This window comes from Schistocerca nitens, chromosome 4, assembly GCF_023898315.1.
Source record: "Schistocerca nitens isolate TAMUIC-IGC-003100 chromosome 4, iqSchNite1.1, whole genome shotgun sequence".
NCBI classification, from domain to species: Eukaryota; Metazoa; Arthropoda; class Insecta; order Orthoptera; family Acrididae; genus Schistocerca; species Schistocerca nitens.
Genome location: NC_064617.1, coordinates 15391521 through 15417239, shown reverse-complemented (window position 1 = coordinate 15417239; position 25719 = coordinate 15391521). Strand labels below are relative to the sequence as shown.

The window sequence follows — 25719 nt, the reverse complement described above, 5'->3', positions numbered from 1 at the left end:
CTGTTTCCCGAGTAGTTACTTCTCTGATTGTTTCTGCTATTAAATTGCCCATCGTTATCCCCATTATTCCTATCCTGCTGATGTTCAAAATTTCTCTCTCTCTTGACACTTTGATTCTGATAGAATTACCATTATCTCTGTAATTACTCCTGTTGTGATTTCTACTATTCTGGTTATTATGGGACATACTTCTTTCTACTGCCCTATCCAGCGTGTCAACGTAGTGTAAAAATTGTTCAAGACAATTGTCAGGTCCAAGTAATTAATCCCACTGCAGTCTTTCTGGTGATCCCCTTTTAAGTGCGTCAGTGAAGGTCATTTTGTCAAATTATTTGTAAAGGTATGCTTATTTTTTAAGTTGGTTCTTACGAAACTCTTTCAAAGTGCCGTCTTTATTCCTATATTTAGGACCATTCCAAAATTCGCTTTTGTTTCTCCCATATTCAGTTCCTGAAAAAACTTATACAAAAAACGTTTCTCAAGACTCTGATGTGTTTCCCACTGACTTAACTTTAAATTTACCCATGACATAGGTTCGCCTTGATTGTCATACATGCCTGACACAAAACTCTCTCTGCAGTTGTACAAAAAATCCATTGCATGTAAATTATCTTACCATTGTTTGCACACATACTTTGGTTCAGACAAAATTTCCTAAACTGGTGAAATTTTTTGATATAAACCAGTTACATTAGTTCGCATATTGTTTTCAACATTTGAAGATTTTTTGTTGAAACTGGTCATATTTTGTTCGTTTTTTCCACTATGGCTTTCTATTCAGCTCTGACATTGCCAACATTCATTGATTGTTTCACTGACTCAGCTACAAACTCATTTCCCAAAACAAAAAATTTATTTTCTAAAACATCACCTTTTTCATTCACACAAACTTGATTACTAAGTTGGTCCATGTGATTGACTATCGTTATCTGTCTTCATTTCCTGTATTTTTTCCAAAATTAACTACAAAATATCAGTTTCTACTGTTTTCTTTACTGACTACGGATTCACCCGGCTCAGACCTGTCCTGACTGGATCCTACAGCTTTTGTTTCTACCTCACTCCTGCCCTTGTCCCTATTCATTTTGTTAACAAGCACATGAGTCCACAAAAAAAATTAACTTCACAGATAGTTTGTACTTATCTTTCCTTTTTTATGTCCCTGGTTGTAGTTGTAAAGTCCTCTTTCATTCGATCCGGTCCATCATTATTGGTAGTACATTGTTACTGTTGGTATGATTTGCTTTGGTTTTTTTGTTTCATGTGATCAGAAATTTATTCACACATAAATTGTAAATTAAATAAATCAAGTAATTTACAATTTTCTTTTCTGCAACACACAAAACTGCATTATTAGTCAATTAATCCAGACGACACCCACACTTGTTATCTACCCCTCCCTTTCTTGTTGTTGCTACTGTCCACAGTGGCGAAGTTTTTTCAGAAGATTTGAGAGGAGAAAGATTTACAGTAAACTTTTTACTTATCTTTTCTTGCACAGTTGGCTCCAGTTCTTCATGTCTAGGAGTCTTGATTCTTGAAGCTTAAATTCTCACATTTTAGGTTCTCATGGTTCAATTGACCTAAATAATTTTGAAGAATGTCTTTGCAGAACTTTTGTCTTCATGATAATTTACTGTCTCACAGTTTACTATATCACACTGTATCTTGAATTTTGGCACTACGAAAGCTGAAATTACATTGTTCATCAAAAATACAAAAATACGTCCAAAGCATGTTTACTACTACTTCACTCTGTGGTAATAACAATATTCCAAAGAATTTACAATTTTTCTTGACAAATGAATTTCTATTAGTTCGGAATGAAAATGAAGTCCCATGCTTCGCGACAGAGCATAGGGGAACGATGCGGAAGACCCACACTGCTGTACTAGGCAAGGTCCTAATGGAAGTGGTCTGCCATTACCTTCCTCCAACCATAATGGGGATGAAATGATGATGATGATGATGATGATGATGATGATGATGACACAACACCCAGTCATCTCGGGACAGTTAAAAATCCCTGACCCCGCCGGGAATCAAGCCCGCGACCCCATGCTCGGGAAGCGAGAACACTACCACGAGACCACGAGTGGTGGGCTTCTATTAGTTTAGATGACGATTTTATAAATGAATCCAGAAATATATGTAATAAACACTACTAGATTGCATAATTAATAATATAAATTTTAAGTGTGCCAAATACAAGGCGTGTTTTTTAAGTAAGTACCATTTTGAAATTAAAAAAAGACATGCTAAGATATCTCAATAATTTTATTTTTACATGAAAGCTTGTACCTTAATCTACTTTTCTACATAATTTCTGTCAATATTGTGGCACTTGTCATAACATTGTACCAGTGTTTGAATAACCTCCTCATAGAAGTCTGTGGCCTGACTTGTTAACCACTGCATCACCACTGTTTTGACTTCGTCATCGTCTTGAAGACACTGACCGCCCAGCTGTTTCTTTAAGTGCAGGAACAGATGGTAGTCACTGGGCGCAAGGTCGGGGCTGTACAGGAGGTGATCTAGAGTTTCCCATCCAAAAGATGTGATGAGATCTTTGGTTCGATTCACCACATGTGGACGGGCATTGTCTTGCAGCAAAAGGATGGTTTTGCTCAACTTGCCACGTCTTTTGTTCTGAATTGAACAATGCAGATTGTGCAGTGTCTTTACAGTATGCTGCTGCATTGATTGTCTTATTACGAGGCAAAAATTCCACAAGCAATACTCCTTGTTTGTCCCAAAAATCTGTGCACATGATTTTCTGGGCAGAAATTGTTTGCTTAAACTTCACTTTTCTGGATGAATCTGAATGCTGCCATTCCATGGACTGTTGCTTTGATTCTGGTGTGATGTAGGCCACCCATGTTTCATTCGCCCGTAACAATTTGGCTTAAGAAATCATCACCGTCGTTGTGGTACCACTCAAGGAAAGTCTAAATGTTTGGTTTTGTGCACATCTGTCAACATTTTTAGTACCCAACATGTGCACAATTTTCGGTAATTCAAGTGCTTTGTCACAATACCATACCCAAAACATTACAAGAAACATTAGGAAAGTCATCCCGCAAGGAGGTAATCGTAAAGTGTCTGTTTACTCTCACCTTATTGTCCACTTCCTGCACCAAACTTTCATTAACGACCGCAGGACGCCCACTCCGTTGTTCATCATGCACATTTGTGCGGCCATCTTTAAGTGCTCTCACCCACTTTCTTACCATTCCATCACTCATAATGTTTTCTCTGTAAACTGCACAGATCTCATGCTGAATATCGATCACTTTTAGGCCTTCAGCACTAAGAAATCTTGTAACAGCCTGTACTTCACAGTCGGTGGGACTCACGATTATCAGAGGCATCTTAAACACTCAGTACACAACGTAAACAAGGAAGAATCAGACTGTAATGGCGTCAGTGTGTAGACAACAGATGTAGGTATCCAGAGCGCATGCGCAGAACACCAACCGCAGTGCTGTGGCCGCGGTGCGGCAAAACAGTACTTACTTAAAAAACATGCCTTGTATTTGCTAATTTCAAATGTTTTTTAAAATAAAACAAAATATTTAACTGTACATCCAGAGCTAGTACATATCAATTGTAACAACGAAAACAGAGTAATTCCTTTCCATAAATTTTAGCTTAAAATATAACATTTTGTGTATAAAATTATATGAAATTTTTCAGAAAAACTGACCTGTCCAAAATTAGAAAATATTTCTGGTATCAACTATTACTGTTGAGGAGGAGTAATGCTAGAGGAGGATGTTCCTTTACAATCTTACATGAGAAAGACTCTCAAGTAAGTTTGTTGACTGTCTTCTTGTCTATGTCCCAGTGTCCAAAAAGCTACTCCACCACTTACATTGGGGAGGGTTGAGGAAGTACCAGTCGACCCTCCCGGAGCCAGCAGCGTGGGAAGCCTTTCTCCACAAACACTGCCTTCTCACGGCACTCTCTCATATCTAGAAAACCAGCGATAGCACGTAGTGGTACAATGTCATCAGTCAGATTTCTGAATGAAGAACATGAGGATGCTGTTGCTCCACATTTGTGGATATCATCTCAGGTCCCCCCCCCCTCCCCCCCCAGTTCTGACACATCAACTTCAGCTTAAGATTGGAACAGCAGAAGAGAAAGAAAAATAGATTGTAATATTTCATATTTCATTTGTGTAAATTTTAATAATTCACATTGTCTTTTATCTTACTGAACTCTGAACATCTGGTACCACTTTAAACTTTCACCAAAATGCAGACCCACAAATAAAACAGTTGGTAAACGTCTTAACATGCTAACTTGAGAGCTAACAGATCTTGCTCTTTCATTTTTACAGAGCTTTCATTTAGTACCTATCTGAATTCAGTTACACTTTGATGGCTCTGCAGGGTAGGCATAACTAAACTTGGTGGACACTGTTGACAATGAGGACATTAGTCAGATAATTTGTGCCTGCTGAACTGGCATGACATCCAGCACATGTGCTGAGGCTGGTGACCCACTGATTTTGACTGGAATGTCTGCTCTCAAGAGTGAGAACTGCTCTTGAAGTCATGTATCTATTGCAGTCGTCATGATACAAAACACTCAATAAAGCATCTGCAGAGTGGCTGTTAGAAACATGCCACTTACAACGAAACCATACAGTGCCTGAAAACAAAATGCTTTGTGGGATTATAACTCCTAGACATTAAAATTTTGTGTTGGAATTAGAGAAGGTCAGCACTGTTGCTACGTAAATCCCAATCTGATTTTAAAAATAACATAGCCATGAAACAATATACCTCTGATAACATTTTTAACTGTGTTCTGTTGCACTGTGTACAGATGGACTCAAGCAGCCAATGTATTTGGTTGTTCTGTTGTTCTTCTGTATCAAGTCTTCGAAACGTACATTTTAATTTTTGTGATGCTAACAAATTTCCCTTTTTTAGGAACGTGTTCCTAGCTATTGACAATTTGCAATTTATTCTCTTTCTACTTCATGCAGTGCGAGTTATTTTGCTCCCAAATTTGCAAGACTCCTCTACAGTGGCTGATTTCGTAATCAGATTCCCTCGGCATCACCTCATGCATTTGTCTGGCATTGCCTAATGCTCCATCTAGTTATCCATGTCCCATCACCTTAATTCCACCCCTCTCTGTGGGTCCGGGGGTTAGAATAGGCCCAAGGTATTCCTGCCTGTCGTACAAGGTGACTAAGAGGAGGTTCACACGTTTCGGCCTTTATGTGATGGTCCCTGTAGGGTATGACCTCCATTCTTCAAAATTTTCACGAAGAGCGAGCCAATTGGCGAAGGCCGCTTTACAAGGTGCATCGTATCCATCATGCTTTGAGATTTTTTGCCTACTTTCTCATCGTCGCATTGCAGTCCTCCCCATTCTCCATCTCTTGGGTGAGGACACCTTCCTGGGTGTGTTTTCCACCATGCACTATGCAGTGACCATCGGCTGTTGGTAGCCACCCTGAGAGAGAAAAAAGATAGGAGGGCAACAGATATACAGGAGAAAAGGTTGAAGACATGGATGCTGAAAGAGGATGAATGGAGGACCCAGTACCAGACACTGATCAGGAAGAAGCTGCCAAAGGAAGATCAGAGAACAGTGGAAGAAGAATGGGGAGATTTTAAGAGGGCTCTAGTTGAGGCAGCTGAGACTGTGTGCAGAAGAACTAGCACAAAGAGGAGAAGTAAGGAAACCCCATGGTGGAACAACATATGTAAACAGGCAGTACTTCGAAAGAACAAAGCCTTCAGAGAATGGTTCCAGACCCGAACAGAGGAAGCTAGGGTAAAATATAAGGAAAGCAAGAAAGCGGCACAGACCATAGTAAGGGCGGAGAAGAAGAAGTGGATGGAAAAATGGACAAGAATGTTAGAAGAGGACAGTGAAGGGAATAAAAAAGTACTTTACACCATGGTAAGAAATAAGAGGAACGACAGAAGCGAGTGCCTGAGGATCATGGATAATAATGGAAGAGTTGTGGAGGAAATGCATGAGCTCAAAAAGATTTGGAAGGAGTACTTTGAAGATCTGTTGAATGCCGCCAAGCGGGTAACTAACAGCGATGGAGAGCCTAAGGCAGCAGACGATTATAATAGTGGGGAAATTGATGATCTAACTTGGAATGAAGTGGAAGAAGCCATAAAGAGGATGAAAGGGGGCAAGGCACCAGGTTGGGACGAAGTAACAGTGGATATGATACGAGCAGCAGGAGTAGTAGGAACCCAGTGGCTATACAGAGTGCTGAGGGTGGTGTGGAAGGAGAACAGAATTCCTGAGGATTGGAAGAAAGGAATTATAGTCCCGATCTTCAAGAAAGGGGATAAAAGGAGATGTGAGAACTACAGAGGAATCACCCTGCTATGCCACTGTGGAAAAATCTATGAAAAGATCCTGGAGAAGAGAATAAGAAGCGGTATTGAAAGTAGATTGCAAGAGGAGCAGTACGGTTTCAGACCGGGAAGATCAGCAACGGACCTCATATTTGCGGTAAGGCAACTGTAGGAAAGGCACTATGAGTACGGGAAGGACTTAATCATGGCCTTTTTAGATATTGAGAAGGCGTATGACAGTATCTGTAGGGACAAGCTCTGGGATGTGCTGAACGCAAAAGGGATAGATGAAGAGATAACACGAAAAGTCAGAAAAATGTATGAGGGAAGTGAGAGTTGTGTGAAAGTGGGGAGGGAACGTACTGCATGGTTCAAGCTGGAAAATGGGCTGCGACAGGGAAGTGCACTTTCGCCTTTATTGTTTATTATTGTTATGGATGAAATCCTACAGCAAGTATCAGATGCAATTGGAGATCATAAAATGAAAGCAGTGCTTTTTGCCGATGACCTGATGTTATGGGGAAATTGCGAGAAGGAGGTGCAAGAGCAGTTAGATGTATGGGAGGCAACGGCAGCACAATATGGAATGCATTTCTCTGCAACGAAAAGTGAAATAATTGTCACAACAAGGAAGAAGAATAGGCCAAATGTGGATATAACTTGTGGAGGGGAAAAACTACAAGTGGTAGAGAACTTCAAGTACCTGGGAAGCATGATTGAAAGTAAGGGGGGAAACGCAATGGAAATAAATGAAAGGTGCAGAAAAGCAGGGCAGTTCTACAAATGCATTAGGGAGCTTATTTGGAGCAAGGAGGTGCCACAGAAATCCAAGGGAATTATATACCGAACCTACTTTGTCCCCATATTGACATACGGAAGTGAGACATGGGTAATGCACAAAAGCGACAAAAGTAGAATACAGGCTAGTGAAATGAAGTTCCAGAGGAGCAGGTTGAGTGTAACAAGACGAGACAGATTGCGAAATGTGTATGTGAGGGAAAGACTAAAGGAGGAACCAGTACAGGACAGGATAGAAAAATCAAGACTGCAGTGGTATGGACACATGAAGAGAATGGATGAGGGAAGAATTCCAAAGAGGATGTTTGATCTGCAACTGGAGGGGAAGAGGCCCAGAGGAAGACCAAGAGATAGATGGGTGAAGGGAGTGAAGGAATGTGTGACGAGAAGAGGAGAGAACTGGACGAAGGTGGAAGAGGGGGAATGGTGGAAAGACAGAACACGATGGAGAGGCTTGTGTTCCCGACAGACCCAGCCAGTGGCTGGAAACTGTCCAAGATGATGATGATGATGATGACTATGCAGTGTCAATTTCTGCGTCAACAATGACCATGAACTTCTTTGCACCTGATATCCAGCACGGTAGCCAGTCCGTTGTGGTGGGTCGCCGTGTACCCTGTTGGTTGTAGCTCCCTGACAACACAGGGATTGCTCTGCTGATGCCTGCGCTGTTAACTCCCCACTTACACCAAGAGGTAGATGCTCATTCCCCTGGGGTATTGGGACTCCTGGCAATGGCCTTTGCTCCGATGAAGCATAGTCCATCGTCTCTTGCTGGTGGTGAAACACCTGTAGTCTCTAGCAGTCACGAGCTCAATTCAACTCACAGAAGTAGGACACCAAATGGTTCCCCTCCCTGGCCACACCATGGGAGGAACGTCAAGCTAAGGATGGCAGTGGATCTTATTCGCCCTGGTACTTTGTATGTTTGAGAGCTGATGGGGAATCTTTCATCATGCTGAAGCCTCAGTTTTTTGTTGAGCATTTAGAGGACAAGTTCGGGGAGGTGGCGGGCCTGTCCAAAATGAGATGTGGGTCAGTCTTGATCAAAACAGCATCCTCTGCCCAGTCACGGGAGTTACTCGCTTGTGACAAGCTGGAGGATGTTTCTGTAACCATCATGCACCATAAGAGATTAAATATGGTCCAGGGTATCATATTTCACAGAGACCTTCTTTTGCAGTCCGATGATGAGCTGCGTGCCAATTTAGAGCGGCGAGGTGTACATATCGTCCTGCGTGCCCACCGGGGTCCGAATGACAATCAGGTTGCCACCGGTGCCTTCATCTTGGCCTTTGAGGGTGATACATTGCCCGAGAAGGTCAAGGTGATGATCTGCCGGTGTGATGTAAAGCCCTATATCCCTCCCCCAATGTGGCGCTTTAAGTGCTGGAAGTTCGGCCATATGTCTTCCCGCTGTAGTTCCAGTGTCACATGCCGAGATTGCGGACGCACATCATATCCCAATACTCCATGTGCCCCGCCTCCCATCTGTGTCAACTGCGGAAAGCACCATTCGCCTTGCTCGCCTGACTGCAGGATTCTCCAGAAAGAAAGGAAAATCATGAAGTACAAGACCCTGGACAGACTGACCTACACTGAGGCAAAGAGAAAATTTGAATGACATCGTCTTATGCCGCCGCTACAATAGTTCTGGCACCATCAGTTCCGCCAACCCAGGTCACTTCTCAGAGCTGGAAGACTACACCTGCGGCTGTGGCGGGGACGGAGCCTCTCTGTCGTTTCTAGGTCCCCGGTTAACATGCAACGTACCCCTGAATGTATTAGCTGCACTGGTTGATCAACTCCTTCTACATTTCCCACTTCTGTGAGAGTCTAATGCCTATAACCCCTTGTGGGGTGGTACCGTGCTTACTGCTGAGGCAGAGATGTCGACACTTTACTGTCACAATTCGACCTCTGCCTCTTAAATACTGGGGCCGCCACACATTTCAGTGTGGTTCATGGTAGTTACTCGGCCATTGATATATCAATTTGCAGCCCAGGACTTCTCCCATCTATCCACTGGAGAACACATGACGACGTGTGTGGTAGTGACCACTTCTCCATCTTCCTGTCACTGCCCCAGCGTCAGGCACACGGACGCCTGCCTGGATGGGCTTTGAACAAGGCGGACTGTGGAACTTTCACCTCTGCTGGCGCCGCTGAATCTCCCCCACATGGTAACATTAATGTGATGGCTGAGCAGGGGACTAGCACAATTGTTTCTGTGGCAGAAAACGTGACCCCTCGCTTGTTAGGGTGCCCGAGGCTAAGGCAGTCCCTTAGTGGTCACCGAAAGTTGCTGAAACAATTATGGAGCATCAGCGAGCTCTACAGCGGCACCCTTCCCTGGAGCACCTCATAGCCTTTAAATGGATCCATGCCTGTCTATGCTACCTTATCAAACAAGGGAAGAAGGAAAGTTGGGAGAGATACGTCTCCACCATTAGGTGCCACACGTCACCTTCCCAAGTCTGGGCAAAGATCAAACTTCTTTTCGGGTGCCAGGCGCCAACAGCTGTCCCCGGTGTTACCACAAATGGCGAGTTACGTACCAACGCAAATGCAATTGCCGAGCACTTTACCAAGCACTTTGCTCGAGCCTCTGCGTCGGAGGATTACCCTCCAGCCTTTCGCAAACTCAAAAGGCAGCTGGAAGGGAATGTCCTCTCATTCACTACATGCTACAGTGAATCCTATAATGCCCCATTTACTGAGTGGGAGCTCCTCAGTGCCCTTGCACATTGCCCTGACACAGGTCCTGGGCCTGATTACATCCACAGCCAGATGATTAAACATCTCTCATCTGACTACATGTGACATCTTCTCGTCATCATCAATCGGATCTGGTGCGATGGTGTCTTTCCATTGCAATCGCGGGAGAGCACCATCATTCCAGTGCTCAAACCTGGTAAAAACCTGGTTGATGTGGATAGCTATCGGCCTATCAGCCTCACCAATGTTCTTTGTAAGCTGCTGGAATGTATGGTATGTCAGCAGTTTGGTTGGGTCCTGGAGTCACGTGGCTTGCTGGCTCCATGTGAGGGCGGCTTCCGCCAGGGTCGCTCTACCTCTGATAGTCTTGTGTCAATCAAGTCTGCCAACCGAACAGCCTTTTCCAGATGGCAACACCTGATTGCCATCTGTTTTCACTTATGTAACGCATACAACATGACTTGGCGATGTCATATCCTTGCCACATTGTATGAGTGGGGTCTTGGTGACCACTCCCGATATTTATCCAAAACTTCCTATCTCTCCATACTTTCCATGTCCAAGTTGGTGACTCTCATAGTTCCATCAATATCCAGGAGAATGGAGTCCCCTGCAGGACTCTGTATTGAGAGTCTCTGTATTTTGAGTGGCCATTAATGGCCTAGCATTAGCTGTCAGGCCCTCCGTCTCACCTACTCTGTATGGGGAGGACTTCTGTACTTCGTACTGATGCTACAGTACTGTTGTTGCTGACCAGCGCCTCCAGGGAGCCATCCACAAGGTGCAGTCAAGGGCTCTAGCCCACGGCTTCTACTTTTCAGCCACAAAGTCGTGTGTCGTGCACTTCTTTTGGCATCATACCATTCATTCTGATCGTCGTAGCATTCATCTGGAACTCGCACCTTACCTTAATGATGATCCACTCACTGTTGTGGAGACATAACGATTCCTAGGACTGGTTTTCGACACTCGATTGACTTGGCTCCCTCATCTCTGTCAGCTTAAGCAGAAGTGCTGGCAGCACCTCAATGCTCTCCATTGCCTGAGCAACACCAATTGGGGTGCAGATCGCTCTATGCTGCTGCAACTCTACAGAGCCCTTTTCCAGTCCCGACTTGACTATGGGAGTGTGGTTTATGGTTCGGCTGCACCTTCGGCATTGCATTTACTCGACCCTATGCACAACTGTGGTGTTCGATTAGCGACAGGAGCTATTAGGATGAGTCCGGTGACCAGTGTACTCATGGGGGCTGGTGTCCCTCCACTCCAGATCAGATGGGAGCAACTGCTCGCCAGTTACGCAGCTCACATACATAGTTCCCCTGAGCTTCCGAATTACCGTCTCCTTTTCCCAGCTGCGGCAGTCCATCTCCCACATAAGCAGCCCACATCGGTTCTAACGATTGCGGTTTGCATGCCGTCCCTTCTCTCCGAACTGGAGTCCTTCCCTTTACCATCTCTACTTCCGGTATGTTCACGTACGGCTCCATGGTGTATGTGTCGGCCGCAGCTTTGTCTGGACCTTTTGCATCGCCCTAAGGACTCCGCTAACCCCGCCGCTCTCTGCTGTCACCTCCTCTTGATTCTTGATGTGTTCTGGTGCACTGAAGTGGTTTACACCGACAGCTCAGTGGCTGATGGTCACGTAGGCTTCGCATATGTTCATGGAGGACATTTGGAGCAGCACTCGTTGCCAGTTGGTTGCAGTGTTTTCACTGCAGAGCTGGCGGCCATATTTCGTGCTCTTAAGTACATCCACTCATGCCCTGACGAGTCATTTCTCCTTTGTACTGACTCATTGTGCAGCCTACAAGCTATCAACCAGTGCTACCCTCGCCACCCTCTGGTAGCGTCCATTCGGGAGTCCATCTATGCCCTGGAACAGTCCCGCCATTCCGTGGTGTTTGTGTGGACCCCAGGACATGTCGGAATCTCCGGCAACGAACTTACCGCCAGGCTGGCCAAACAGGCGACGGAAACCACTTCTGGAGGGAGGCATCTCCAAAGCTGACCCGTGTTCTGTCTTACACCGCAGGGTTTTCCAGCTTTGGGAGACAGAATGGCATAACAACACGCACAACAAACTGCCTGTTGTTAAGGAGACTATGAATGTGTGAAAGTCTTCCATGCAGGCCTCTCGCAGGGAATCAGTTGTCCTCTGCCGGCCCTGCATTGGCCATACATCGCTAACACATGGTTACCTACTCCGTCGTAAGGACCCACCTCAGTGTCACTGTGCTCCCAAATGACAGTTGTCCACCTCTTGCTGGACTGCCCACTTTTAGCCGCTCTGCAGCAGACTTTTAACTTTCCCAGCACCCTGCCTTTAGTGTTGGGCAACAATGCCTCCACAGCAGCTTTAGTTTTACGTTTTATCCGTGAGAGTGGGTTTTATACTTCTATGTAGTTTTTAGCGCATGTCCTTTGTCCCTCTGTGTCCTCCACCCTAGTGCTTTTAGGGTGGAGGTTTTAATGTGTTGCAGAGTGGCTGGCTTTCCCTTTTTAATCTCGTGGTTGGCCAGCCACTGTAATCTGCTTTACTCTCTTCTGTTTCTAGTGTCTCATTATTGTTTTCTTGTTCTCTTTTGTTCCTTTTTAGTGTTCGTTGTCTTCCCTTCGTTCTTGTGGCTTTTCCTTTATTTCCATTTTGTGTTATATGTTTCGTCCGTTTTATTCTCACAGTTGTGGCATTGTTTTATTAGGAACAAGGGATCGATGACCTCATAGTTTGGTCCCTTCTCCTGCCTTTAAACCAACAAACCTTAATTTCACACATTTCTAGAATGTTTCCAGTTTAATGCACAGTTCACAACTAATAAATAATGGGCAGAGTCCACATCTGAGCCTGGATCTTTTTTGCAGCTTAAAATCTTGTTGTGAGTATAAACAGTGTTTTGTTGGTGATTAAATTTGCTGTATGCAAAATTGTAACAGCTAGCTTTCCCCCTCATTATTTTCATCCATTCTACGTTCTGCTATTTTTTCCCCTTCTCTTCCCTTTTCTGTTATTGAATTCCAGCCTCTTGTCACAAAAACTTGATCCGTTCATGTGATGGATAATTTATATATCTTTTTATACATTTCTTCAATCTCTCCATCAACTGTAGATGTAAATGCATACTTTGTGTCTGTATTGACTATGATAATGTGGTGTCCTTCTCATTCGTCTCTTACAGGGTGCCTAAAGGATGTTGTTTTCTCAGATGGATAGACAACAATTCAAGCCAATCACATACTTAACTTTGAGTCGCAAACATTTGGCAACGTGCAAATAATAATTGTCCTTTTTATATACAATGTACATACAAGTAATTCACACAAGTTCCTCAAAGTGATGGCTCATCACCATCAAGAAACTGCGACAATGGAGGGGGAGGCAGGAGTGAGGGCGCATTGCTGGACTGGAAGCTGTAGCTGCAGGGGAAGGCAAGCTTCTGGTTGTACCCCGTCATCCGGCCTTCGCTCTGGCAGAAATGTCCCCCAGAAAACAAACAGAAGGGCACGCGTCCACCTCCTGATGCCATGAATCAGATGAAGAAGGTGGCGACTGCTGTTGTGTGGGCAGATCCAGCTCCATTGGTAGGACGAGCGGAGGCACAGGAAGTGAAGGCTCCATCTTTATGGGGTCGTCCCATGGTATCGTGATAACATCCTCTGGCAGCTGCCGGCTGCTGTGGCTGCTCTGTCCTCAGGATTCCTGAATTTGGGGGAAGACACACTGAAAGATCACCATGCACATGACAGTGGTGAAGCTGATTGTGAGGTCGACTCTACATGCTGTCTGGACCTGAAATAAGATACGTGCTAGTGCCAAGTGTCGTATGATCTGGCATCAATCCCAACCATCTGCTGCTGCTAAAAACCCTGTAAAATGCAATATCAGGTGGCGCAAAGTGAAACTTGTGGTTCTCCTTCAGCGCCAGATGCTGCGGAGGGTGGAACAGTGTTTGACAGCGGCGGCCATGAAGCAATTCCACCGGCGATGTTCCATCTCTTGGGTGCGAACGATAGGAGGGGAGAAACGGTTGCAATGCTTGATCCCTGGTGTGTGCAGAGTGATGTTTGGCCATCTGCTGCTTGAAGGTTCTGACAAAACATTCCGCTTTGCTGTTTGACTGTGGATAGAACGGTGCACTGGTGAGATGCTGTATGCCATTGCGTTCACAGAATGTTTCAAATTCATTTGATGTGAACTGAGGGCAGTTGTCTGACACTGTAACTTGAGGTAAACCTTAGAGGCAAAAAATAGAGGACAAAGGCTGAACCATGCTATATGATGCTGTTAAGTTCATTGGCACAGCAAAAGGAAACTTGCTATAAGAGTCTACCACAATCAACCAATGAGTGTTCCAAAAAGGTCCCGCAAAGTCCCTGTGCGCACATTTCAATGGTGATTGCAACTTAGGCCAAGCAGAGAATGTTTGTGGCAGAGTGGACTGATTTTCCACATATGTGTGACATTGTGACGTCATCTGTTCTATTTGGGCATCCATACTCTGCGAAGTACAGTGTCGACACACTAACTGTTTCGTAAGAACAACCCCCATTGTTGGTGAAGTAACTGCACCAATTTGTTTTACGAAGCTTTAGAGATCAACACACCTGACTGCCCTCTGTCATTTTGTACAAGAATCACACCTGTCAGTACAGCGAGGCTATGCCTATGGGCAAAGTATTGGCGACTACAGAGTTCTTTATGCTATGCAAGGAACAAGGCCAAGATGTACAAATGTATTTTAGCAAAATGATCAAATCTGAATCAGCTTCCGTGGCCTGTGCTATTTTCCTACAGTTCAGCGGAAAAGATTGAAACAATTCAGAGTCCTGAGCATCGATGTGACAACAAGATACAGCAGAAGTGTCAGAGTAAGTGTCAGAGCCAATTGGAAGACAGGAAAGTGTGTCTGCAACACCATTTGAGCTGTCGGACTATACACTATCTTGTACTGGTATTGAGACAACAACAAAGCCCATCTTTGCAATTTTTGGGCAGTTTGTAGAGGAAAAGATGTTGTCAGATGAAACAAGGACTCCAGTACTAAGTAGAATTTTCCGCCATACAAATAGTGGTGGAATTTGGTGACACCATACACAATAGCCCGAGCCTCTTTCTCAATTTGCGAATAGTTACACTAAACTTTGGACAACACTTCAGATGTGAAAGCAAAAGGCCTGTCATTATCACCAATTCTGTGCGAAAGCACTGTGGTGATTCCCTTAGAGGAAGCGTCAACTTGCAATACAGCTGGTTGATAAGGATGAAAGTGAACTGAGCATTGATCGCTGAGTAATGCATCTTTAAGTTTTTGAAAAGCTACTTGGCACTCAGCTGTCTAAACAAAGGGAACATTCTTTCAACGCAAGTGATGCAATGGAGCTGCGATTTGTGCAGCATAAAGTATGAACTGAATATAATAGTTCATTTTCCCTAAGACAGACTGCAATTCTGTGACATTGTGAGGAACTGGCAAATCATCTTATGGCTAACAAATGTAACTGAAGAGGATGTACACCTTGACTGTTTGACATGACCAAGACCCGGCAACTCATGTTTTAAAAAAATCACACTTGTTCAGTCTACACTTTAGTCCTGCATCAGACAAAACATGAAACAAAGCACGCAAATTTGAAATACGTTATTCAGGTGTACAACCTGCAACGATAATATTGTCCAAATAGTTTGAACCGTTTGGCACTTGTGCAGTCAGCTGTTCCAAATACCTTTGGAAAATAGCAGGTGCAGAAGCACTGCCTAAAGGCAGACACAAATATGAGGGTTGGAACTTTAATAGAGGCAACAAGTTATTTACCACTTGTACACAATAGATACGTGTTTCAATATTTTACTGGCCTTCAAAGTAGTCACCAGCATTGTGTATGACCCATTTCCAGCGATGTAGAAGTCATAGGATACACTCACCATTTCCAGTTGTGTTGACAGTTCGAGCAGCGCGGTCTGTTGTCCAATGAATTTGTAGCAGTTCCGAAGTGAATGCCATCAAGTGTTTCCTTCAGTTTAGAAATCGAGTTGAACTCACGAGGGCTTAAGTCAGGGGAGTGCAATAGGTGGTATAGCACTTAGCAACCCCATCAGTCAAACAAATCAGTAACAGTCATCATTTCTGTCTCTAAGCTGGTCGTAGGTTGTGTTCCAAAAATGAACAGCATAGAGACAGAAGTGTTGACACTTTCTGCAGGACCTGACCATCATTTTGCAGGACAATGCTCAAGCACGTACAGTCTACTGTTACTGATTTGTTTGACTGATGGGGCTGTTGGGTGCTAGACCACCTACTGCACTCACCTCACTTAAGCCCTTGTGAGTTCAACTTGATTTCTAAGCTGAACGAAACACTTCACGGCATTCGCTTCAGAACTGCTACAAATTCGTCGGACAATAGACCGCACTGCTCGAACTGTCAACACAACTGACACTGCTAAGAGTATCCTACGACTTCCACATCGCTGGCAACGGGTTATACACAATGCTGGTGACTACTTTGAAGCTCAGTAAAACTTTGAAACGCGTATCTATTTTGTACGAGCTGTAAATAAATAGTTACCAAGTAAAGTTCCAACCCTCATATTTAAACAAGCCCAAATGAGTATTCACTACACATCCTTTTTGAGATTCTTCATCGAGCAGTATGTTGAAGATATAGCTCACGCAAATCAATTATTGATAAGGATCATCCAGTGCCCAATCTGTCCACGAGGTCCTCTGGGCATGGCAATGGATAAGAATCAGTCACAGTTTGTGAACTGACTGTAGACTTAAAGCCAACAGAGAGGCAAATATGGCCTGGAGTTATGGGGAGCAAAACCTATGGACTTGGCCATTAACTACCGTTGCAGGCTTTGTATATACTGCATTAACGACATGGGACTTGTTACTAGATTCTTGTGAGCAGGCCTAATTCTTATGTTTGTTCCATTGCAAACATAGAGATTGGACGTGTCCTTTCCTTCCACAAGTGTGACACCGAGCTTGTGAGGAGGGGTCTACTATCTGAGCTACCCAAGCACGGCTCATGCCCCGTTCAAAATGTTCAAATGTGTGTGAAATCTTACGGGACTTAACTGCTAAGGTCATCAGTCCCTAAGCTTACACACTAATTATCCTAAATTATCCTAAAGACAAACACACGCACCCATGCCCGAGGGAGGACTTGAACCTCTGCCGGGACCAGCCACAGAGTCCATGGCTGCAGTGTCCTAGACCACTCGGCTAATCCCGCGAGGCTCACGACCCGTCCTCACAGCTTTTCTTTTGCCACTACCTCGTCTCCTACCTTCCAAACTTTACAGAAGCTCTCCTGCGAACCTTGCAGGAAAGAAAGGATACTGCGGAGACATGGCTTAGCCACAGCCTTGGGGGATGTTTTCAGAATGAGATTTTCACTCTGCAGAAGTGTGTGCACCGATATGAAACTTCCTGGCAGATTAAAACTGTGTGCCAGATCGAGACTCGAACTCGGGACCTTTGCCTTTCATGTGCAAGTGCACTACCATCTGAGGTACCCAAGCACAACTCATGACCAATCCTCACAGCTTTTCTTCTCCCAGTACCTCGTCTACTACCTTCCAAACTTTACAGAAGCTCTCCTGTGAAACTTTCAGAACTAGCACTTGTGTAAGAAAGGAAAGGATACTGAGGAGATATGGCGTAGCCACAGCCTAGGGGATGTTTCGAGAATGAGGTTTTCAATCTGCAGCAGAGTGTGCGCTGATATGAAACTGTGAGAACGGGATGTGAGTCGTGCTTGGGTAGCTCAGATGGTAGAGCACTTGCCCGCGAAAGGCAAAGGTCCCGAGTTTGAGTCTCGGTCCGGCACACAGTTTTAACCTGCCAGGAGGTTTCAAGGCTTAATTCTGTTTGCCTGTGTAGCCACGTGTTTAGTGACTGCTTTTGTGCCATGGAGGGTTGTTTACTTGGCGTGGCTAGCACAAGCTGTTTCCACCACAGATTGGGCTGAAACAAGGGACTAAACCCGACAAACAGCTGGCTGCCCAGATTTATCGGCTGACAGGGCAACTGAATTTGCACTGCCTGCTGAAATGATGGATCAGACGGTTTCAAAATCTGTTCTCTGAATTTGACATCAGGGATATTGTACACAATTGCATCATGCAACGTAACATCTGAATGTAAAGCAGCACAGGCACATTTGAATTTGTATTTCCTTGTCATACCTTGCAAATTTGTTACCCACTCACGATAAGTTTGTTCCGATCATTTTTGCAATTAATGAATTGATTCCTAGCTGCTACGACATTGACTTGTTGGTCATAATAGCTAGTTAGCAACTGTACCACATGTTCATAAGTAAGTTCACTCGAGTGGCGATAGGAAATAACTTCTGAGTTAAACGGAACACTGCACTTCCTACCGTGGATAAGAAATAATGGCTTTTCACAGTACCTGGTACGTTGTGAGTGAGGATGTGTGCTTTAAATTATTGTTGTTACTCAAGCCATTCCTCTTCTCGTTCACGAAACTGTCAAAAAGATGGTATAGCAGCTATAGTAAGTGGTGCTTGTTGCATTGTGCACGCAGAGTTGGCCAGTAGCTCCTGCACCATGTTGAATAATATAGATATCTGCTGCATCTGGAACTGAAACATCAGTGTAAGTTGCTTTGCATCTAATGCTTGCAGCTGTGGTGCTTGAGGCAGGGGGCAGGATAGGCGGGGTGGGCATTTTGGAAGAGACAAATGCAAGAAACAGACAAGGCAAGGGGGAGGGGAACAAAAAAAAAAAAAAAAAAAATCACACCCACCTGAAAACACTGATTAGCAAAAACGATAATAGAGTATTAAACAGTGAAATGGCCCTGCAAAGTAAAGATAAGAGAGAATTATGGTGCCAACAAAACATAAACGAAAATTCCATGGCTGCCAGGCACTGGGTTCGTCGTATAACTCGTCGCCAATGTGGTGTCCTGCCCACTTATCTTTTTATAGGGCCCTAAAGGATGCCGCTCTCTGAGATAGCTATGCAACAGTTCAAGCAAATCACATTAGTGGTTTTTATTACAATAAAGGAGATCGATAATATTTAACTTTGGGTGACAAGCAAATGGTGACACGCATATGATCAATGTGCCTCGCTACACACAATGCCCATACAAGTGATTCACGCAAGTTCATATGGATCACTGATAACAGCCATTCTAGTGCTTCTCTTCTAGTGCATGGCTTCTAGTCCACGTCTGCTAGTGCTTTTGCTAGTGCACGTCTCCTATTATCTGACTGAGGCTGGCAGGAGTGCCGCTTATATTCTCTTCAGATAGAGGCTGCTCCTGTTGTGGTGCGGTCCTAGTAAGCGTACTACTGGCTGACGTTGTCTCACAGCCTTCTCTGTGGTTACATTCCTAATCTTCGTGCTGGCGCTTGTTGTTATGCCGGAACTGATAAGATGTTGACTGTGCTGTTTATAGTAATTTAGCCACCTTCCTACTTTCTTATTCAGCTAAAATTGGTTTGTCAAGTTAAGACAACTTTCCATTTTTAAACTTTCCAGTACTTGTAGTACTAATAATTGTTTTGTTTTGCTAAGAATAAAAAATACTTTAAGATAATTTTTGTTTACCACAATTTTTTGGGTCAGTCCACAGTTTCAATAAGGCTTCAGTCCTTTTTCTGCACTCTCTCTTTTTGTTCATAGTTCCTGTTTTATTTGGGTATGGCCTTGAGAAATTTCTTTTTGAATTAGTTCTGAAATATGTACCTCATAACCGGACAAAATGATTAATGACTTATATGACTGTACTCGCATCGTAAAGAGCAGTGATATGCGTGTGGAACTGTTATTGTGTATATGCGAGTGCAGGCTTTCTTGGTGAATTTCATAAATGAAGTCTTCACAGGTTGTCAGCCGAGTAGCATCATCGTCTCGTAGCAACGTTTCGATGGAAGGCCTGAAGGTGATGGAGACGCATTCCATCGAAACGTTGCTACGAGACGACGATGCTACTCGGCTGTCAACCCGTGAAGACTTCATATATGTTAATGTATAATTTAACACTCTAATGATAAGCTTTTGATTGTTCAGCTGTTGTTGTTTCTCGCTGTTCTACACAATATTGAGAAGACTGTATGGACTCTAACCAGACTGAGAAGTATTTCTGGTGTCATACAGCTGTTTATAATAGAGTGCCTGCTAAGCCCTCTGATTTTCATTTGCCGCTCTTTGTGTATTTGAGGCCAAACTGTGATGATGTAAGACATGCATTCTCTTAGCATTTTCCAGCTTTGATAAAGAAGATGGCCAACATCACCTTAAAAAATTGAGTACCAGATTCCAAGCTAAAGTCTCCAGTCCATAGACTTCGAATTGTGTGAGGTGAGGTGAGGTGAACAAAGCCTCACCAAACAATTGCATCATCTACACATAATATTCCAAAGGAATGGGTATTGAGATTGACAAATTCAGTTAATGCTATAGTGTGAATCAGCAGTACCTGAAAAGAGTGTGTATGGTGGGCGGGAGGAGGGGGGTGGGAGACGTGGCTTGTAGGGAGACAATAATCATTATTGTCTTGTGCTGGCTCAGTGTCCAGGAAGGTTAGTAGAATCATATAGAAACACGGCAAAGATAAAAAAGTCATTCTAATGTTAAAGATACTTCAGGTCTTCAAAATGCAGATATGAACTGCATTCCATATGAATGTGGCCTACCTTGCAGGTGGCTAATGGTTAGAACAGTTGAGGGGAGCTGCAAAGAACATCATTGACATACCTGACCAAAGTACTATGGAGGAGACTGTTGAAGCAAAGATGTCGGAATAAGACAGATGTTTCAGTTTAAGCAAGGCTCATGATCTAGTAGTCATCTTAATAAGATCTCACCAATCATCTCATCTGTCACCATTTGAAATCACCAAGAGAATGTGTGTTTCACAAATAACAGTGTGGGTTCTGAACAACAAATGACCACTCTGGGGTGTAGTGGGCATCGGTAGTCAAACTTGACAGTAAATGAAGCTTCCTGACAGATTCAAACCGTGTGCCGGACCGAGACTCGAACTCATTCCTGAGTTCGAGTCTCGGTCCGGCACACAGTTTTAATCTGCCAGGAAGTTTCATATCAGTGCACACTCCTCTGCAGAGTGAAAATCTCATTCTTGACAGTAAATGATGACATGACATCTACAATACTCACAGTACAGGCATAATGATACAGATCTCAGCATCGAGATGACAGGGTCGGCAGTCGAAATATCATCCAGAAGAATGGAATTGACAACTTAGCCAACCGGATCACCTGAAAGCATGCCGTTAATGACTCATGAGGTCACATTGACTGTGCACTCATTTGCCTGTCTTAATTTGAAGTGTTTCTTCCATCTTTTCATTGTGTATGTTGCTTCAATCAGTCTACAGCTGTGCTGTATAATGAACTAGTTTCACCCCCTCTATTTATACCATACTGTTCATCACTGTCTATATTCACAGCTAACTTTTACTTGGTTGTAGGCAATAAAAACTGATGGAAGAAGCTACAGTGTTTCTCCCTCAACTGCAGAAAATGAAGAAGAGTCTCTCGCAGCTTTGACAGCATCTGGTTGGAATGTAGATGTCGCATCACGTAATCTTAAACTCAATTCCCTACTTAGGTGAGTAACACTATAATTACTGGATCTGAGGATGAATTTTAGTACTTTTGCTGCTGTTTTAAGGAGAGGTAAAGCTGTCATCATTGTGAAAGCTGATTTTTAACACCACAGTACCTTACTAGTCATGTCCTGTTGGAAGTGGCATGCTCCTGCATTGTTCTGATCTCTAACTTAACCTGCTAGTTTTAGGGAGGCCTACAGTTTGACATGGCATTTGGACCACAACACTATTTAGCAGTTTTCACATACAAAAGTCATTGCCTCAAGGTAAAGGAGTGATAAATTACACACACAGGAAAAAAAAAAAAAAATATCCTGGGGCTGCCCCAGGGATCGGTGTTGGTGCCACTCATGTTCCTTATTTATATAAATGATATGCCCTCTAGTATTACGGGTAACTCTAAAATACTTCTGTTTGCTGATGACACTATCTTGGTAGTAAGAAATGTTGTGTACAACATTGGCTCTGTGTCACATAGTGCAGTTCATGACCAAAGTTCATGGCTTGTAGAAAATAAAACTAATTCTAAATCACAGTAAGACTCAGTTTTTACAGTTTATAATACACAATTCAACAAAACCTGACATTTTAATTTCACAGAATGGGCGTATGATTAGTGAAACTGAACAGTTCAAATTTCTAGGTGTTAATATAGATAGTAAACTGTCGTGGAAAGCCCACATTCAGGATTTTGTTCAAAGACATAATGCTACCATTTTGACTATTCGAACAGTATCTGAAGTGAGTGATTGTTTGACATGAAAATTAGTCTACTTTGCTGATTTTCATTCACTTATGTCGTATGGTATTATATTTTGGGGTAACTCTTCCTATTCTCAAAGGATATTTTTGGCTCAGAAACAGGCGGTTTGGGCAATAAGTGGTGTAAGTTCATGAACCTCTTGTCTACCCCTGTTCATGAGAGTGTGTATTTTGACATCGGCCTCTCAATATATATATTCCTTACTGTCATTTCTTGTTAACAATTTTACTTATTCCCAAGAATAAGCAGCTTTCACTCAGTTAATACTCAGCAGAAATTCAACCTTCATTTGGATCGGACTTCCTTAACTCTTGTGCAGAAAGGTGTGCAGTATACTGCTGCATCCATTTTCAATAAACTAGCACTCTAATTCAAAAATCTTAACAGTAATCCACACACTTTCAAATCGAAACTGAAGAGTTTCTTCATGGGTCACTCTTTCTATTCTGTGGCGGAGTTCTGTAAAAAATTAATCTGATTCTTGTTGTATTGTTGATTGCATTTACTTAGACTTATGGATTGACTTTTTTCAGTTTCATAAATGGTTTATTTTTATCTGTTATTACTTTTATGTTGCAATTTCATGTACTGACATGTTCCATGACTTTGGAGATTTGCTCCTCAATTTGATGGTATTGGACTTGACATGTAAATATAAATACAAAAAATAACCTAGGATTGAACTCCAGCCATTGAAATCTGTAGGCTAAACATAGCCACCTAACCACATATGTAACTGTTTGTTGTCATAGATATCAAAATTTAGTTCTCCTCATGAACTGTTTGCTTTCATTTCTGATGAATCGCTTATTACCTCTACACTCTAATCTTGCCTCGTCTGTTCAAGTCAGTGAAGTTGCACAAAATTTATGCTTAGTGAGATATGCCTTTTGATGGGTGGACTAGTTAATGTTATGAGAACAGGGAATAGCTAAAGTATTCTACTTCCTGAGGAAACATGGCTACATGTTAGATATTGTAATACTTTTAACAGTTTAAGAGTTGCCAGTATATAAAGTGGCACCAGAGAATTCACAGAAAGGTTTCAGTGATACTGACATTGACCACAGAAGCATAAATTTTTATATCATTGAATATATTATTCCATTTTTAGATGCTGAACTGTTTTTTGTAATCCATGTGTAAGCTGCAAAGAACTTACACAAGGTAAGCAACTGGCATAGATATTGTGGTACTTCTTTATCAGCACACTTTAAGTAAAATGGCAGTTTTAACATGTGAATGTTGAACCTAGTGAGCAAATTTCAGTATTTGGATCAGTGTTCAAGTTTTGGTAATAATTGGATCTTTTGAATATCAGGCATGGTATTATAGTAGAGGAAAGTAAAATTCTGAAAATGCAGAAGTGAGCAAACTCATTGTATCTATCAGATTATAGTCACTTGCATCATCTAAATTTACAAGCACTCTGCAAGGTGTATGGTGGAAAGTATTGTGTATCAAAGTCACCCACCCCTTCCTTTCTTTTTTAATCCACTTGCAGGCTGGTCTTGGAAAAAATTCTCTAGTTTTACCATTGGGTGCCTTTTTTTCCCATAATGCTCTCCTGTGGGTCAAATAAACCTCAGACCACTTGTGCCGCACTTCTTTGTATACATTCAATATCACCTATTAGTCGTATTTGGTATAGGTCCAATGTATTTAACCAGTGTTTGACAATGTGTCACACACAAGCAATATCCTTGCTAGACTGATTGCATTTTGTGACCTTTCCATCAGTAAACCTTCATCTGAAATATACATAAACACTATTCACAATAAAAACAGTACATCACTGATGCAGGTGAAAGAAAGCAATTTATTTGTGCACTCTTTCAAAAGCATACACAACACGAGAAGAATATAATATGCTGACCAAATTAAAGGAAACAAATCGAGTGAACAAAGATTAACAGGTAAAAAATATCACACACTGTTATCATGCAGCAGTTGTCTTCAGTTTCCAGTTGTTGCCACACAGCTTCTCCCCTCCCCGTTTTCCCCCTCCCCGCCCCTCCCCTCCCCCCTCCAGTTCCTCCATACAAATGTAGAGCTACAGGTACAAAGCGGTATTGGTAGTGTACCACTATTCAGTCTAGGTACATCTGGAGATTGTTCTAGTAACGCCAACAAAGTGTCAGATTGCAGGAAGAACTGCTCAGGGGAAGGTGAAATCTTGACCTCACCTGTGTCTTCTGGTGAAAGCCTCAAGTGACGGTTGTAATTCTGGTCCATAGTAACATCCTCTTGCAGCAGATAGGCAGGCTTTTAACCCGATCCAAAAATCCAATCATGGGCTTACTATTTATAACATAACATCAGGATACAAATTGCTTAACACGAGTATGTATGAAAACATTAGTGTCTGCATGCCAAGGTACTGATAATGGGTGAGATTTAGAGAGACAAAGTGTTACTCGTCGAAGGAGAAATGATGGTTCTTATAGAGGACAGCCACGTCATTGCTCGAAGAACTCCAGTGGAAGACAGAGGGGAATGCCATAAATGAATTCTGCAACAGAAGCTCTGATGTCTGGTTTAATGGCCACATTCTGTCCAAATAGCCCTAGAGGTAAAGCAAATATCCACATAGTGCAGTGACACATCATAGAAGGTTTCACAGTATTATCTCACAAGTCAACCATCCTGTTACTGGCTGTTGGTTTTTGAAACTACAGTGGTTGGCAAGTTCATTGAACAGTACCAATTCAGATCGTCATCCTCGATTAGTAGTGACTTTAGCTGATTGGCAGTTCTTCTCGGAACAGCTAGTTGCATCAAAATGTAGTCACTTTTGTCATTTGCATAACTGCAAGAGATCTGAATTTCCGTGCTTATTTGCCAGCATCGGATGAAACTGTGATGATATTACATGCTCAAGATACCACACTGACATTGCGTTTTGTAAAATTCGATGCATTTGATCTGCCACGTGCAACTGTGAATATATGCTGTTACTATTGTTTGAAATCATAGAATTTTTAACAGTGAATGGTAGTGTATTTCAACTTCCCTAAGTAATGTTTGAGGTGACAGTAAAAATCGGACTGTGATTTGTTGTCAATAACCTTACTATTTAAGAACTCTCGCAAGTGTCAGTCCCTTGATTTACAAACACATGGAAGTACATTGTCCTTGTGGTGTTGACATTTACTCATAGCCGTGGTGGTACAAATGATGTCCGACAACAACAGTAAACTCCGAGCATCCAGTGTGCCAGTGGTAGGTACAAGCTGTAGATCATTCACATGAAAGTTCCAGCATTTTGAACCATAAATGTGGCTGTTGTGCACAATCACGACTTTGCTGCTTGACACAAATGATATGATTCTGCGAGCCGGCAAATTTCTGTCAGTCAGAGGCATTTGAGAGTGGAGATGGTAGTCATGTTGTTCAGTTCACTTACTGAGTATTCTGGTAAAACAGCATTTGTTGTAACCGGCATTGTAGGTTCACACTTGCTGTGCTGCTTGTTTTC

The 25719-nt window shown here is 42.9% G+C and overlaps 1 protein-coding gene across 3 annotated transcripts in view; it reads left to right on the top strand.

The window, feature by feature from the left end:
• Positions 1-25719, top strand: part of LOC126253587 (activated CDC42 kinase 1) — a 566545-nt gene that overhangs the window by 469289 nt on the left and 71537 nt on the right. For all 3 annotated transcript variants that reach the window (XM_049955017.1, XM_049955019.1, XM_049955018.1), the window contains exon 14: positions 21338-21477. In XM_049955017.1, coding sequence (XP_049810974.1) covers positions 21338-21477 — 140 coding nt within the window. The remainder of the gene's footprint in view (positions 1-21337; positions 21478-25719) is intronic.